At 39.9% G+C, this 18,514-nt stretch overlaps 2 protein-coding genes across 6 annotated transcripts in view; both read right to left on the reverse strand.

Moving 5' to 3' along the window:
• Window positions 1–327, reverse strand: part of LOC138208637 (uncharacterized) — a 23,666-nt gene extending 23,339 nt beyond the window's left edge. For all 5 annotated transcript variants that reach the window (XM_069166687.1, XM_069166689.1, XM_069166686.1 and 2 more), the window contains exon 1: window positions 164–327. In XM_069166687.1, the coding sequence (XP_069022788.1) occupies window positions 164–258 (95 nt within the window). In that variant the 5' untranslated portion in view covers window positions 259–327. The remainder of the gene's footprint in view (window positions 1–163) is intronic.
• Window positions 328–9,396: 9,069 nt separating this feature from the next.
• On the reverse strand, window positions 9,397–17,878 carry cntf (ciliary neurotrophic factor). Its single transcript, XM_069168086.1, has 3 exons — window positions 17,503–17,878; window positions 14,221–14,520; window positions 9,397–14,132 (listed from the first exon to the last, which is right to left on the reverse strand). Exons 1-3 carry the CDS (start codon window positions 17,647–17,649, stop codon window positions 13,956–13,958), a joined length of 624 nt encoding a protein of 207 aa, XP_069024187.1. The 5' UTR covers window positions 17,650–17,878; the 3' UTR covers window positions 9,397–13,955.
• Window positions 17,879–18,514: the final 636 nt, after the last annotated feature.

The following is an 18,514-nucleotide window of genomic DNA, read 5'->3' on the forward strand; positions in this document are numbered from 1 at the left end:
CAAATAGCGCGGGTTTATAACTTTAGTCCATCAAAAACACACTCACGCATACATACATGCGCGCACACACCCCCACCCGAGTCTGGCTGTCATTGGGCAGGAAAACACTATCATGAAACAGTTTTCCGTTATTATACATGTCGTGTTGAACGGGCTCCCTCACCCTCGTAGCGGCGGTGCTGGTTTGACGCCTTCTCCGTCGCTGTCCAGGCTGTGTGGGTCCCGGTATTCGAAGAGCGAGCGTACGGTCTCCGCCATGTTCACGCCAGCAGTTGCTGATCTTCGGCTCCCTCACCGCTCAGCCTCTCGCTCTTCTCTCCAGCCGCTCAACTGGCTCACACCAAGGTTATTCCAGCCGCTCCCACCGACGATGAGCGGAGGGGTGCGAAGCGCGCCGCAGGCAACAAAATAGTCCGCGTTGTAGTCTGTGAGGTCATTTTAGCCAGCCAACGTTCGACGAAGGTAAAAATTTAAAACAACGTTTAAATGTTTTTACGATGGGGGAGTAAAAAATTAGGCTGCAGGTCACTTTCAGTAAATAGGATGATGTACGTCACCCCTGCGAGGGGAATGGACGCGCTCACCAAGCAGATGAAAAAACTAGACCGTTTCTAAGAAGAGTGATTAGCTCGCTAACTGAGGGAAGAAATCAAGAAAATCAAACAGATGCAAGGAGAAACATTGAGGTGATTCTTTGTCTTTTAAACAGAAGGCATAGTGGGATATATTTAATACTGTTTACACATCTTTACACACCTTATTTTATCAACAGGTTAACACAGGAGCCTACCTTATCATCCAATTGTGTAATTATTCAAACTGCCTTTGCACATATATCCAAATTAACATTAGAATGCATTAAAATTATAAAATGTGACCAATATGATCCTCAATAGGTTACAGTCATTTTACTGTAGCTCCATTTAGGACAATTATGCATATCTGTCAATAGAAAACAGAAACTGCTCAGATATATTTTTACAGCTATTTATCAAATAACTGAAATGTTTGTCTTGAATATTTTAAGATGATATTAACAAATCATTGAATTGGTAAGTTTAAAAGACACATCGAGGGTAAAAAAAAAAAAAAAAAAAAAAACTTTGATTTGCACTTGTATTGACTAACAAATGCATTGCAAATTAGATATATCTTGATGAATTATTATGTTTTGATGAATTATTATGTTGATCTTTTTTATAAATTTGTTTACCCCATTTTGTAACAGTGGACAAAACAATGTCGTGTTTACTTTAGTAATGCAAAACCATTTATGGCCTAATTGTTTATTGGGGTAAATATATGCCAGTAATTATTTATACCATAAAAAATAACATGCTAACCTGCTTAATTAAAACAAGAAATATCACATCATTGCACCACATTTTCAATGACACCTGTTTTCATCAACAGGTCATTTAAAGTTGATTATTTAAATTATTTAAGTAATCTGCATTTTTAACTATGTAATTTGTTTATTTTTCTGTTATAAACGTGTTAATGTCATCAATATATACAATAGATTTGATTATCCAAAGGTCAATGAGAAATCTCTCTCAAGTCCTCTTAAAAACATTATTATTGTTTTTTTTGTTTTTTTATAAGAATTAAAAGACACATGTTGCATACATCACACTGGTGAAAGCAGACTACAATAACACTCATTGGCAGCCTACTTTATTTAAGTTACACAGTTTCTGTTGCATCATCTTGATGTCAGGACTAAATTGTAAGGATGAAAAGGTTATTCACAATGCAAAAGTGTGACAATGCAATGCCAACATTAATATAATGCTACAAGTAATTATGTGATTGACTGTCAATTTATTTTAAGGGAAAAATGATCAACTTTACAGATCAATAATAACACCTTTTTCTTGCACTGTTGTCAAACACTGATAATTTCATTGAACTTTATGATAAATTCAGCAGAAACAATGTGTAATTAAAACTGCAAGCAGTGATAGGCGGGCCCTCGCACGCTGCACGTCCAGGATCCACTGGGTCGGGGCCGCCGGCTCCCCGACGTGCAACACGCGAGGGTCCGCATATTCCCACTTGCAGTTTTAATATTTTTCTCGATCTTGTTCCTTATTCTTCTTTTAAAAAATTGTTTATTTTTGTGGCTTCTACAACTTCAAAAACTGAACGAAAGTTGGTGTCTGACGCATGTGCAATGTTTCGTGAGGTTTGGAGCATCGTTTGACTTTTAACATCAACTTCCTGTGTCATAGCGAAATATCAAACTTAGCCACATCGTTTGGCTATACTCTATACCATATACAAAAATTACTTTTGGGTCACTTTTTAGATGACATGCTATGTCTTTTTTTTTTAATCCCCTTTTGGACAACATGCTATAGCATAACTTTTTTGGAATATTTCAGATGACATGCTATAGTATGACTTTTTTGGAATATGCCCTTTTTGTGAACTGACACGCATGCTTCAAGTGAGGATTGAACCCAATTACTTCTTACTGTGATGCAACTGCTCTAACGACTGCACCACTGTGTCATGTCATTGGAAATATGAAAAAAAAAAAGTCAGACTATAGCATTCAAATGTGGGATTAATCGGATTTTGGGGGATAAAGCTTGTGGTAGTTCTGACACAAAACCGAGAAGATTTAGACACACCTGTTATTTTTTGATTGATTTCTATTATTTTTTTAAATTTTGTATTAGGGTTTTTGTTTTGCATGGTTGTTGACCTTTGGTTTGGTATTAGTATGGCTGCATCTACAACGCAAACCTGAAACTGTGTGGCTTACCCGTATGGGGAATCGCTCTCCGTGAACCGTGTTTACCCTTAAGGCTCCCCTCTCTCTGTGAACTGTGTGGACTACATTGAGCGGGGCTCAAACCCAAGTCCTCATTAGGTTGTTTCCAGCTCTGAAGAGGCGTTCATAGACTGCTAGACTATCTTCAGCGCTGAAGAAAAAAAGTCATTTTTGGGTCACTTTTTGGACGACTTTTGTATGACTTTTTTTTTTTTATCACATTTTAGACGACATGCTATACTAGGACTTTTGGGTCACTTTTTGGCCGCCACACCACGGGCACACCAATCGACGAAAACCAATTCTTTTGATAACTTTTAATTTCAAACATGTTAAGAGTGCACAGACTAAATTTCAAGTCGGTCCAACAAAATCTGTAGGAAGAGTTCGTTAAAGTACATGTGGTGAATCGCCAAAAATGGTGACTAAATTCAAAATGGCAACTAAATTCAAACTGGCGGACTTCCTGTTGAGTTGATGTAATGGTGCATTGGAACTTTTTTGTACATCTCGGTATGACACGTGTCCACTGAATTTCGTGCATGTAGGTAAATGTAGCCACCGGGGCATCTGTTTAGGGGGCGCTAGCGAGCCATTTGGCCACGCCCACTCGCAACTCCACTAAAATATTAAATCTTTCGCTGGGAGAGACGCGTGTACCAACTTTCATGAGTTTTTGAATATGATAAAGCCTCCAAAAATGCAGTTGTTTACGGAGAATAATAATAACGCGGAATAATAATTCCTTGAAGAACAATAGGGCTTTCGTACCATCGGTGCTCGGACCCTAATAAGTGCACACATTCTACATACACAGAAATGTGTTCATGTTCTCCATCATAAAAATATTAAATTATTTACTGACACAAGGCTCAGAGATGTTATTTCTGAATATTTTTGCCTTGATAACTCAAATAATATTTTTATTTAAAAAATACTGCTTGAAAATGTGTCAAATTACTGTCAAAGCCAGAGTCCAATCAGCAAACAGCAATACATACTAATATTCATTTTTGGTTGTATAAATTGTTAGAAAACTCAGCAATTTTATTTTATGAGTTGTATGTTATGGAGCAAACATATTATGCAAACATATCATTGAAAGGCTTAAATGAGTTTCTTTTATCTCTTCAATGATATTTATTAATATTTTAGACGAATTGCATCAAAGAACACCTTTGTGCTCTTATAGAAAAGACCATTAACTTCCCCACTGAAATAATTCAAAAACTGAAACATTTTTTTTTAAATATACTACTGGCAGACAATATTTACATACTTTTAATGATATATGATAAAACGCTACCTGCGTCTTTTCCTCTAGTGCACAAGAGTTGAAGCCAGCTGTTAAAGAGTGCATGTGCTGCAGTCACCGATAGTCCTGCAGAGAGTTTGTTTTGAGCTGTTTCTGTTGTTTCTACTCTAATTATAGCCTGTATCAGGGAGAGGCGCAGGACAGAGGTCCAGAAGCAGAAAAGGACAGAGTGAGAGAGAGAGTAAGCAGAGGGAGAGAAGATTGAGCAGCACATGGACCTCTGACACCTGCATCGGGGAAAGACACAGGACGAAGATTCAGATGCAGAAAAATCAGCAAGAGAGAAGAAAAGACATTGGTGAAATAAAAAAAATTACAGATCCTCTGTCTATCCCAGCTAAACCTTATAGAAGCACACAAACTCCCTCAATCTCTGACTTGAAAAGGCAAATTGATCTGAGGATGAATGCATGTTAATCTGTATAAAGAATGAATGGAATTATTCTGCTCCATCTCAATTTGATGATACCAGTGATAATAATGTAGGGCCTAACAGGAAAAGTGATTATGCTTTTAAGGCAAAGACTCACAGCTGAATAAGGTTCAAGAAGAAGAGGCAGTCTACACAAATTTAACATGTTGAGATCAATAAGAGCCTAAATCAGATTATCATCTTATTTAGTCAGGGTTAGTGACAGTAAACACACTAACAGTAAACAGTAACAGAAAACTCTTTTATTGAGTTGTTCCATTCAAATGAGCCAATAAATAACCCTGCAATTTTTTCAGCTATAGAAAAAAAGAAAAATCTCATAATGCACAAATACTTGTTGTTATTCCTGGTTTTGGGTCATGTCTTGCTATTCATCATACTGCATATCATGCTTACATACATAAAAACATTTATTTGCTTTTGTTTATTTATTTGCTTCCTTGTTTTTCGATCTTCAACCTTTTCCTTAATTTGGCATTTGAGAGTGGACACGAATGAGATTATTGGATCATCCATATTTGACAGGTTAAGTTTTTTTTTTCTCTCTCGCATGCAGTGCTGGTTTGTTGTTTGACAGTTTTAGAGAAACATATTGAACATATTTTGTGAATTACGTTAATTAGGGGCATAATTATTGAAGTTATTTGTCAGTTTTATATCCAGTCGCTAGGTTAAATCAAAGATACAAGCTGTTGTTAGCCAACATTGATTTTTTTTTTTTTTTTTTTTTTTTTTTTTACCTGACAGATGCACTGGCAAAGCTCAGGGTCAGCAACAATCATCACCTTAGAGCCATACATTTATTTTTCAAAATTTTATGACAATCTGGCAAGTTTAGTTTGGATCACAGTGGTGGATGGAAAGACCCACAAACCCTTACCCATAACTAAATGCCTAACCTTAACCACTCTTATCGTAAACCTAATCTAAACCTAACTCTAACCCTGACCCTAGAACCAGGTCTACACCCTCAAAAAGCAGACTTTACCTGTGAGACCTCAATTTTTGTCCCCACAGTGACTCTGTAGGTTAGTAAGCATTTAGGTTAAAGTTCCCAGCGGGACATAAAACAAGACACTCAGGCCCCCCGCGAACACACACTTGTTTCACTGTCCCCAATGAAGATTTTCCATTGACTCATTGATGCATGCATTCCCTAACCCCGGCCGTACCCTAACCTTAACCATCACAACTAAGGGCCTAAACCTAACCCTAACCCTAATCTAACCTAAACTAAACCTAAATTTAACCTTAAACCTATAACCAAGTCTTAACCCTCAACCAGCCCTTTGAAAGGTTGTAAGAAAGTGAGGACCAGCCAAGATGTCCTCATTTAGTCAAAATGTCCTCACTCCAATAGTTTAAAACCAAAACTGGTCCTTTCAAAGAGAGTTGTACAATTACACACACACACACTCATGCCTAACTCTAACCTTAACCTAATCTCAATTCACACCTTACTCCCAACTTTAACCAGGACCTTTGAAATGTCATTTTGTCTCATTAGGACTGGTCTTTGCCACAAGGACACTGGTCTCGACAATATCGTTGTCTATGCGGTCCCAATGAAGTCACAAAAACATGTACATGCACACACAAGGTTTATACTCAGCACAAAGGACTTCTCTGCTCCGATTATTACCCGATTCTTTACAGTCTGCACTGGTAAACTACAAAATGTCTTGCAGAAACCTGCGCAATTTCACCACTTAATTTGTGCCAACCCAAGCAGACAGGATACATGTAGCAAATGCAAAATTAAAACACACACACAGTAAACCTTTGTCTTTCATGTATGTGCATAGACTGACATGAATATGTGTTCAGTGGGACTCATTTATTATTTCAATAAAATAGTAGACATGTAAATGTTTTCTTCTTAATTTATTCAGTTCCTTGCAACAGGTAAGAATAGCGATGGAAAACCTAGTTTAAATTTTAATTATTAAAAACAAACATAAATGACTTCCACTAATGTCTTTTACCACAAAAAACAAACAGCAGTTTTATTGATAAATATGACCCCGCAGAAGTAAATGGTAAATATTAACCATGCATTTAATCTATATCTACTACTACTAGCCAACTGGCATCAAATTCAACACACGTTTCTAACTCAGCAATAGAAAACTTAAGAAAACATTGTATATACAAGCCCTGATTTACCACTAAATCACTGAGTGCCTCAGTGTAAGATACATTCAGGCCTCTGAACAGCCTTCAAAACTCCAGTTTAAATTTAATGTTTGTCCTTTTGCATAGTTTTTAGACAAGCATTGTTTTTTCTCAAACAGTAGTAGGTAGGTAGTAGGTCCCGGCTTCCATTGTTGCAAATCTGACGGCCAACTTAGCATATTGACGACTTTCGTTGTCATGGTAACAATAATAAACATGCGCTTAATATGATGGAACGGTTGCAGTTTGGTTAGCTTTAGGAAAAAAACATTGTTTACCATGGTTTAGATTTAGATGAGTGTATTACTTACATAATTTACGCCATGAACGAAGGTTAAAATAGGTCAACGTTGACTTTTGTTTTCACACGACACGCACAGCGACCTTCTTGGTGAAAGTCCATCGTTTGATCCATCCAACCTACCCCGACCTAATTGCCTATGCAGACTTATTACTATTCATACTGCATCAATTGACGTCATGCTGTGCTCCCATTACAACTATAATGCCCACTAGAGGTCGCAGTGAATGTAAATATGCGTCGTATTAGGCTACTTGCACAGACGATCTATACAGTCGTGTTTTAGGGGAGGACGGTCTGAATGTGGAGCCACTTGACAAAAAGTACAAGTCGTGAGTCGCACAGGAGATGTAACAGTCATGAAGAAGCTTAAAAAATGATGCAGAGATGAGATAAAACCGAAGAAGGATGTGAGAGAAAATGTATGGAGATCTGGGAGCTGCTGAATGAGTTCAGTTTAATTGTAATTCTGCTCTGTTTGCGTGTGCACACTATCATGAACACTTCATCACCCGCACCAATACCCCCAATAAGTGTGTGCGTGTGTATTCACGAGCACACAAACATGCAAACACACACACATATGCGGTCACAGTAACACACAGCTACACAAGCCTTACTGAAGACAAACATTCACATGCACGTGCAAGCAGTGCACATGTGCAGCAACACAAAGTCCTCACAAACTACACACACACACACACACAGTTCCAATAAAGGACACACACCCTCTTCCACAGCACACTCACACACAAACACACACACACACACACACACACACACACACACACACACACACACACACACACACACACACACACACACACACACTGCATTCATTTCCCTTTCATTCAGCACAGGCACATATTGTACTGCTGCAACCACACACACACACACACACACACACACACACACACACACACACACACACACTCTCACACGTACACACACTCACACAAACACTCACACACTCTCACACATACACACACTTACACTCACACACTCACAAACTCTCACACACACACACACACACACACACACACACACACACACACACACACACACACACACATCATTTGCAGAGCTTGCTCCTAGCTCTCCCCGCACACACCCCTCCCCCTCTATCTCTGTCAGACACACACACACACACACACACACACACACACACACACACACACACACACACACACACACACACACACACACACATCACACAAGCACACGCACACACAGAGTCAAACAAACACACACTAGTCCATGCACATTCCCTCCTACGCAGGCGCACTCACACACACACACACACACACACACACACTCACACACACACACACACACACACACACACACACACACACACACACACACAGTCACACACACACACATTCCCTCTTTCCTTTCACACAACACACACACACACACACACACACACACACACACACACACACACATATCTCCCCTGTACGCCCTTCCCCCACTCTTTCTGTCACACACGCGCACGCACACACACACACACACACAAGTACATGTCCTCTCTCTCTTCCTTGCTCGATCATTCACTCACTCACTCACTCACTCACTCACTCACAAGTAAATACACAGAGTCGCTCTTGCTCTGCTTCTCTCACTCGCTCACTCACACAGGAACACACACTTCTGCACACACATTCACAGGCACGCACACACAAACACACTCATACACACATTCTGTCTCCTGCTTGCTCTCTCTCCCCTCCCTCTTTCTGTCTCTCGGTCTGTCTCTGTCTGTCTGTGTCTCTCTCACACACACACACACACAGGCACACGCACATGCACACGCACACGCACACACTTTCCTGCCCTCTCTCCCCTTCTCTTTTTTCATCTCACTGTCTCTCTCAGACACACATACACCCACACGAATGTACAAGTACACACAGACACATGCGCACAAGCACACAGACACACACCCATTTTCTCTCCCAGTCTCTCTCTCTCTCTCGCTCTCTCCCTTTAACACGAACACACACACACACACACACACACATATTTTCTCTAGGTTGCTGCACTCACATATATATATATATATATTCACACACACACACACACACACACACACACACACACACACACACCTCCCCCTCTTCCACAGGCATCCTGGCTGCCACTCCTTCCCTAACAACCACACACACAAATGCAAAGATGTGCACACACATGCACATATACATAAACACAAATAAACAAACAAACACACACCCTTTCAAACATACACTCCGCCCCTTTTGCTCAAATACACATCCTGTCTTTTTTTACAGTCAAACATGAACACACACACACACACACACACACACACACACACACACAATCTCACTAATAATATTCACACTCAAAATGTGAACTGACAGATGTTCTTCGTCACTTAAATTTTTATTGCAACAAAAAAAATACATCCTCCAATGCTCCATGCACGCACACGACTGATCGCCAACATTTGTGAACCAATCTGATTTAAAGTAACACAGTGACAAGACACAACTCAAATTTTAGCCAAGATCAATTTATTTCAACCCACTCATCCACCTTCAGAAATCCAACCACTAACATAAAAAAGTTTAAGGAGAATATAAAAGACCTTCTATTACTTTGCTATCATATTCACAATGCTTCAACTGATGATCTCCCCATTATCCTAAATACATTTGTAAGTTTGTATCATTATCATAAAGTATAAACCAGAAAAACTAAAACAATAAACTGATTCTGTAGTTTTAAGTCCCTTTTAGACATAAAATAATGTTTAAGTGCTGTGTGTTTACCTCGACTCACGTTTGAGTTAAAGCTACACCAACTACTTTTCCTGTAGAAGCAAAAGGTTCAAGTGTTCTTACATATGAACATTTTGAGTATAGTGTACAAACCAACCACAAGAAGCTCTGAGGGCTTTAATCACAGAGGACATTTAAAGCAGAAGATTGGACTCATTTCCAAGATGACATTTGTAAAACTGGCCAGAAATAGGTCCAAAGCTGAAATTAGACAACTTTACCTCCGCTCTAATAATTACTAGACAATCATGTTGCGGTAAACTGTGTCACTTTAAATAATGTCTGAAACTTTAAACAAAGCAGAGCTGAAACCATTAGTTGAGTCTCTCTGCAGAAAACATACATGCATCAACTGCTTCACTGTGCAGTGATGTATGTTCAGTTGGACTCCAAAATCTCCCATGTCTACTGAAAGTGAAAAGTTTCTCAGCGGAAACTTGAGTTTAAAGCATATTACTGTGAGCAGGATTTGTGACATCACAAGTAGTGTAAAAGCCATTTCTGGTCCATATTACACGAACACAAGTGTCATGTAGCATTGCTCACACACCAAAAGTGGACTGTCTGTGATGTAAGACACACCATGTATCCAGTGGTTAAACTTTTAAAATAAAAAAAATATTTTCATATTTATAAATTATGTATTTATTATGTATGTATAGGTAATTCATCTTTAGGGAAATCCATAGCAGAAACAATATTTTCATTAATGTGTTTTAAAACAAGTAATTTGTCCTGAAAAACTTTTTTATTTTTTTTATTTTAGTTTTTACATTCTAAAATATGAAACAAAGTATGAATATTTCTGTCCTCTGTGATGGTACGCAGAATATATTAGCATTTTTGACCATTTGTTAGACAAAACAAGTCTTTTAAATATGACAACATGGACTTTAGGAAAATATGGTTTTTCAAAATTTTTCAATTTTCTAACACCAAACAAAACAATTAATCAGGAAAACCTGTAATTCTAAAAAAAAAATGTTAAAGAAAATAGTCATGCTTTACTCTTATTTTGCACTGCTCTGTCCAAAAACACCCTGTCATGTGTGCATATAGTCAGCATGAAATGTCTCTTTCAGAGCCATAAAACCTGCCTTTAAAAGTGAAATTGACCCTGCACAGTTATAGATTAAACATCTAATCGGGGCTTTACTAGAAAAGTTCAAGAAATTATAGTTTTCAGTACAAAAGACACATTTAATTAGAGACAGCCAAAAGACTTTTGGACGACAGTGGAACACAAAAGTCAGCCCGAAGAAATATTGAATGTATCGTTGGTGAGTGGTTTATCTCATGTTAACATATCACAAAGGGTTAAAATCCAGTAGGACAAATGTTGCGCGGATAAAGCCACAGAAAGTGTTGCTGCTTGACCATAAAAGTTAAATGGCAGTGACACTGAAATATAACATAAGTAAATCAACACATTTGGTTGGCCTGAAGGGAGTCAGCCATAGATTCTTTATGAAAAGGTTGTTGATCATGCCGTCTTCATGATGTGCTTATCCCCCTACGGTTGTGACAACTCTAATAAGCGTGGCAGTTTCCTGCAGTACGACTGCTGCTTACAGAGATGCCGAGGTAAACTGATCCTCCCTTTGTGCCTTGAGCCATTTGTCTACAGCTCGCTGTCTTTACAGCAGAGGTCAACAGAGACGGCACCCGGTGGTGTAACACACTACATTCATAAGGAAGATGGACAGATCAAAAAATAATCAGTCTATAATCAGTCAACAGCACATACAAGAACAAAACCAGGAAATGTAACTTTCGTAGTATGTGTAAGGACAGATGAACAGTGCTGTATGAGTCCCATGTGGGTCAATCAATGACTGGCAGGTGATTTGTGCAGCACAGACAAAAGAACAGAGGTTTATAATATGAGGTCATTGAAATCTGTAACCAGTAGAGAACTTTGTAACATGTTCTGCTTAATCCTACAATTTACTCTTCAATTGCCAAGGCAGATAATACAGTAACTGTCCTCGTAATAAATCCCTTTCACAGTAAAATGCCAGCAAGCAGCATTTTGGTATTTTTACTTACTTTCTAATGATATTATAAACAGCTTGTTTTTGTGTCTGATAAGCCTTTAAGCCTTCAAGGATGAGTTAGTTTAACTCCGTGCTAGTTTTGATCAAGTCTGGCCAGTAACTACTCCTGCAGTCGAGTCCAAACCAGACCACTCAATTGAACAACTGGAAACAGAGAGCACAGCCTGAGAGGACAAAAAAGTCTGATTCGTAGTCCTGCAGCAGCAGCGTCACCAGAGTCGATGAAAAAGAGTGTGATCCCCAACCCATACTGTGAACAGAACAGCAAATACATGTTGCATTTACAGTGAATCACATTTACAGGCACTGCCCTCCGGAGCATAATCAGATATTTAGAATGACATTGTGCTGTATGATGTATTTTCATTCTTTCCCAACAGATGAGGTGAATACCTTTTCACACATGTGCAACAGCTCTTATTTTCTCAGGGTTAACATTTCATCTTTGATTTCATGGACTCAGACTAAACCATAGACTGTATACAAAAAAGGAAAAAAGGACTAAAGAGACCAAACACATTTAAATCTGTCTGAAGCTTTGAACAGTTTGGAGTGTATTACTCAAATATCACACAGATTGTTTGAACTCACAGTGCACCTACCAAAAGGTTAAACACAGCATGCAACAAGACGTACATTAACTAAATAAATTCTGTGTAACAAAGTAAAAATAGAAATGTTCCCCTCGTCCATAAAATAAAAACACTGCAAAATTTGCCTGCTTTTAGATTTTTTTTTTTTTTTCAAATAAATCTGTTGATGTAGATGTTCTTCCATCACGTCTTTGTCTGTTTCGTGTTCCACGTTGGATCTTATTGCTTATCCAGTCAAGACTTTGATCCAATCCCATTTACATTATCTTCTCTTTTTTCACCCCGAAGCTTCATGCATCTTTAAAGACAATCCGAGTCTTCGGCTAATTTAATTAGTACTGCAGCCCACGTTATATGGACAGGTGAGAGCAGTATGTGAGGGTATTGATTAATTTCTCTGTTACATGTTCACAACCAATTAACCAATTAATATGCTGATTATTGCAGCTGCCCAATACATAAATAACTTGACAGACCCTTCAGATCCCGTTGAAATGGGCTGTGTGCCTTAAAATATTTGTTCATGTTGACTGTAATGAAGAACAGGATTTTTGTGTCTCTCTTGCTGGACTATTTTTTCTTTTTTAAATCATAAACTTCTTCAAAGGTTTTCTGTCACTTTAAATAACAAAAATCTCTATCACAAATGAATGTCATTAGATTGAGATTTTGTTGATGATTCTCTTTTATCACTTTATAGACTTTTACTTTTTACCTTGTACCTCTGCTACACTCCCCGTTTATGATCCCTTTCAGACACAAGGTTGGTCTAGTGATGTTGTTTGGTGCTTGCGAAACCACACTATATGGTTTTATACCATTGCTAGTAAAGTGCAATAAAACATAAGAAAACCACAAGATACAGAATAAGTAGTGTTACTGAGGAAAAGGAAAAAGAAAGGGAATCTCAGTAATAGCACAATTTAAACACTGGAGGGTGCTGTTACATACTTTTTTTTCCTTTATAGCTCTACATCCTCAAATAATAATCCATGTTGCATATGATATGCTGTATAGGCACAAAATCAACCAGGATCCCAGCACTGCAACTTAAGTAACGAGTTCAGCTGTGTCAAAGGAGTCGTGCATGTGAGAGTGAAACCATGAATGCGAGTTAGATGTTAGCGGAAGGAAAAAAGAAGTAAAAGTAACACCTTCATTTCCTTTTTCGCTGAACAAAGAAAGAAAGAAACAAAGAAAACAAAAAACAAAAACTCTGCATCTCAAACTTGTTCCAACAAATGTTATGTTGGTGTGTCTTGCTCTCTATCTGAGGCCTCTTTTTACAAAACTCCATTCACTCGTCTCCCTGTGTCAGTAGTGATCTGTGTTTCTCTCAGCGGGCTGATATCATTCATCCGTTTCTTTTTTTCTCCATATCACTCAGTTTTTCACCTCGGTCTTTGCTGAACACTTTTCTCCTCTCTCATCGTTCTCTTCTCCCTGACCTCTTTGTTCTCTGCCAGTGATCTTCCTTCACTTTTCTGATGTTTACAGCTCATCTCCGTGTGCTCCTCGTGCTCCGGACACTCATCGCCGTCCTCGCTGGCCCCTTGGTGATGACTAAGGGCGTGTCCTGCAAGGTGGTGATGGTCGTCCTGGTCCAGTGGTCCACCTCTTTGAAGATCCGGTACACCCAAAGCTTCAGCTCAAACACAATGCTGGGGCCGTCTAACTGCCAATGAGAAGAGGATAGGATGCCTCACTTTGTTTCCAGCAATTTGACCTTCATCAATATCACCTCTGAATATAGCAACACCTACCTCCAAGCTGGGAGTCAACATTTCCGTGCAGTCAGCAGCTTTGAAGAGTTCTCCAGTGTTGTCTAAGAGAAGCGACAGTCGTTCCTTCACCATCTTCCTCTGGTTTTCGTACTCACCCTTCTTCTCACTACCTAGCTCCTCTTCCTCTTTGGTGATAGCTCTGTCCAGCAAGCTGCGGCACTGTAGCAGAGCAGAGTGGAGGTGCCGGAGCTTGTCTCTGGGGTCCAGCTGGGAGGAAGGAGGAGGGACAGACACCAGACGGCTGTCGGCCACATCTACAGTGAAGCTCTCTTTCTTTCTCTTCGGGAGGAAAGAAAGAAAAGAAAAGAACAAAAGTGAGATTTGTGGTGACATAAATGAAAGAAGAGGGTGGAGATAGAAAGTGAAGCACATAATTGGAGGATTGAAGAACGCTTTCTATCAAACCACACTGATGTCACTTTGATGGCAATTTGTCCCAAAAGAGAACATCTTTGACAATGAGGGAAATCCTTCCTCCTAATGCAACAGGAATCAGAGCTCATTCAATGAACTTTTGAGGAGGAATTTGTGCCAAGCCCAGTTCCAGGAGGGATTTGTTAAGTAAACAAGTTAAAGGTTAAAATGAGTCAGTCAAGATCGCACAGAAGCTACAAAAAAAGTACTTCTGTAAGTGCAAACACATACCAGGCAATACTGTATCAAGGTTCCCTACTCAAGTCAAATGTCAAATTCCCTGACTTTCACTGACTAATAAGTTGAATTTCCATGACCTATAATTAACAAAAAAGACAGTCACCTTTGTGCTCATCAGATGAAATCCAGCCACATTATTTCATTTCCAGCAGTTTGAGAGCTTTATTTACTAATTCACAGGCGCTTTCAGGACATACATTATTTTAACTGTTCAAACAATAAACTAAGGAAAATATTTCTTATTAAATAAGAACAAAATGATTGAATTTCCTTGGGCTGCCTCTACTAAGGATTATCCTCCACTGGGCTGCAGCAGAGCAGTTCTTACTGTTGTCATGGCTGTGAAGGGCTCCCTCTCCCATAAATATATCAATAGCGGTTTTACATACTTTACATCTGCCTTTTTGGTTTTATACTTAACCAATCTCTGAAGTCATTGATTTCTAACCAAAGCTCTTGAAACCTTTATTTAAATACATACATTAAATACATTATTTTTGGCTGGACCGCAACAATGGGGCCAGAGCTACAAAGCGAGTGTCTGTCATTGAGAGAGTGAGAGATCAAAGTAACAACACTTTGGCTGAAGGCCATGACATTTCAAATTAGGGGCCCTCTAGTTTCACACAGGGTCCAGTCATATACTAGGTGTTGACTTAAACATATGCTTCTTTCGGGAGGGCCAGGGGGTCCCAATCAAAGGGTAAATACTGAATTTTCCTGGTTAAATTTTATATTAAAACGCTTTATTTGACAATTTTCAAACGAGTTTTGCCACACAAGCGTTGCGTGCACTGCAGAGGCGTTTAAGGAAAAACTGTGTAATTGTAAATACTAAAATAAGCATGCACATGCTGCTGAATTTAAGCTGCTGTGATACAAAATGTGTGTGTTGGATATCAATTTGTTATTGTTTACATAGAAGAAGCTTATTCAGCTGGTTTGGTTGGAGCTCAGCTATGTGTATTAACGTTAATAAACATGAGTAGCTCTCAGAAACTTTCAAGCGGCTCTCAGAGGAAAAAAGGTTGGCGACCCCTGCTTCATATTTATCGTACAAGTATGAGATTCTCAGCATGACAGCGAATAATCCACCTTCCCAAAATATCAAACTCAGCACCTCTACACTCCCAGAGCTATGAGTTAGAGTTATGACCCATCTGACATTATGATTTGGATAATGATGTTGTCACATTACTTCACAGTTGTGATCGTTGCTGACCGCAGCTTTAGTGACCTGTGAATCCCAGAGGCCTCCTCGCGACATTATACCGAGGCGCTACTGTTGAACCCTACGTGCAAGTTGGTACCAGTCTGACAAAGAGGCCTGGTGTGACCTGTACACTCTGAAAGTCAGGGAGGAAGCTGATGTTTGCTACTCAGGCTGTAGAAGGACTCTTATTCAGGCTGTTATGGATACCTCAGGAAGTGAACGTGCAGTCAGAAACAATATTCTCTGATTCACTGTGAACTACGATAACATGTTAGGCTCTGAAAAGGATTTAAGAGGTGTGAAAAGGATGTCGTAAACGAGTGCTTTCCCACCCAGTGAATAGGCAAGGGACAGCCTGCCTGGAAATAATAAAACTCTGCCTGGCAAATATTCAATTTGTACCAGATTCATCTGAGACTTAGGAGCCAAAGACTAAACCAAAATTTGTTTCAGAGACAATTCCTCGCACTGTCAAGTAGAGAAATGTACAAATAAGTCCGTATGACAGGCCAAGACATAACTAATCACTACATGGTGTGTTCACTGGAGTGTATCTGGAGCTGCAACTTCAGAGCTATAGCAATATTTCCATAAAGAAACTCCCACTGCCCACAAAGTCAGTGATCAGAGTGTGTACAAGACGGTGTCAAGAGAATGAAAGCTGAAGAAGACATGAAGTGTTGAGGAAGGAAGAGTCAAAGTCGTGGGGGTGAAGTGGATGAGAAGTTGTATGGCAGGCCGCTCCCTTGCTCCTAGCGAGCTGGCAGGAAACCAATAAGTTTTAATAACCAGCAGCTCTCACACCTATAGGCAAAGAGACCCAGGCTTCTGGAAGAGAGATGAAGGCTTCGTGCCCAGGCATCTAAGACTGTGCCAGAAAAACGCCCACCTCTGTCATTCCAGAGAGGTTCACCTCCCTCCACACTGCATTCCTACCCCCCCCTTGTCCTACACATTATTTGTCTCTTTCATACACACAAATATACACACAGTCTCTCTCCTTCTTATCTTGCTTTTGCACAGCATCCTTTTCATCATTCTTTTGTGCTCTCTCTCTCTCTCTTCTCTCTCTCTTACACACACACACACACACACACACACACACACACACACACACACACATAGACACACACTTTGTCTATGCATTTCTTTAAAATACTCACACTTGCACATAGTTAGGGCATGAATGCGCAGCAGACATTCATGACACACATACTCAGAAAATCTATTAACTTTCCATTTAACCTTGGCCTATTTCTCTTCCCGCCCGCGCGCGCGCGCCCGCACACGCGCGCCCGCACACACACACACACACACACACACACACACACACACTTCTTTCCTGACCTGCTGGCAGGTTACAGCCAGTGGAAAAAGCAGGCTCCTGTACTCACATAGATCTCCAGTAAGATGGAGCACTCGTGATGCAGCTGCTCGGCTATGGCAGCAGCCCGGGCCGCAATGGTCCTGCTGTGATCCGAGCCGGTCATGCCTCTAGTCCGCCTCCCTGGACCTCCAGCTGCCTCTACCGGGAAGTACATGGGCTCTCTGAGCAGCACAGCAACAGGCCAACCTCTAATATCCGCCTGTGTGAGCCTGGTTCATCCCGACAACACCGGATTCCCGGTCACGGTTCATTTCAGCTAACCCCTCAGTTCCCCGCAGCGTGAAACTCAAGTCAGTGCTGCGTTAATTGGAGCCAGAAAGCGTCTCTTCTCTTTTCGTCTGCTTACTGTTTAGTTTCTTGTGTTTCAGAGTTTGTAGCCAACTCTCCGCCCTTTCCCCCGGGAACCTGATGCCAGGCAGGAGGAATTTAACTGGACACGCGGGGGCGGAGAGCCACGGAGGGGAGGAGCTCATCAACTTATTCATGAGGGGCTTATCTAATTTACTGGTAGTGACCAAAGCAGAGATGGGCTAAATTTAAGCAGGACGCAGCCTGGACTATTTCAGACTGTTTCCGTGTGTGCATGTCCTCCTTATGGTAAAAAAAAAAAAAGAAGAAAGTATCACAGCACCACCACAAGTCCCCGATCAAACAGGAACCGACTTCCCAACTACAGCGCTGAAATCCTTACACTGGTAGCGCATGCATCAGTCATAGTGATCCAACTGGAGCCGGAGTGATACTGGATATCAGGAACCAACGCCAATACAGATGTATAGTGTCGAAAATAAATAATAGATATTACTATCAGCTGCTGTTCCTTATAAATATACTGCACTTACAGTATATATGAAAACACGTTTTTGCAATGATCACTCAAATGATTCTCGGATACTTTTGATACTTTTGACCAACATGTGTAATGGTGCCTGGATACTTCACAGTTTTTTCTCACTGAAACAACGAACACCCCTCTGGAGTAAATAATTATTATAAAGATTTAAATAATAATAAAAAAG

The sequence above is a fragment of the Embiotoca jacksoni genome, unplaced genomic scaffold, assembly GCF_022577435.1.
Source record: "Embiotoca jacksoni isolate LCO1_2020_lvr unplaced genomic scaffold, fEmbJac1.0.p SCAF_4, whole genome shotgun sequence".
Classification (NCBI taxonomy): Eukaryota; Metazoa; Chordata; class Actinopteri; family Embiotocidae; genus Embiotoca; species Embiotoca jacksoni.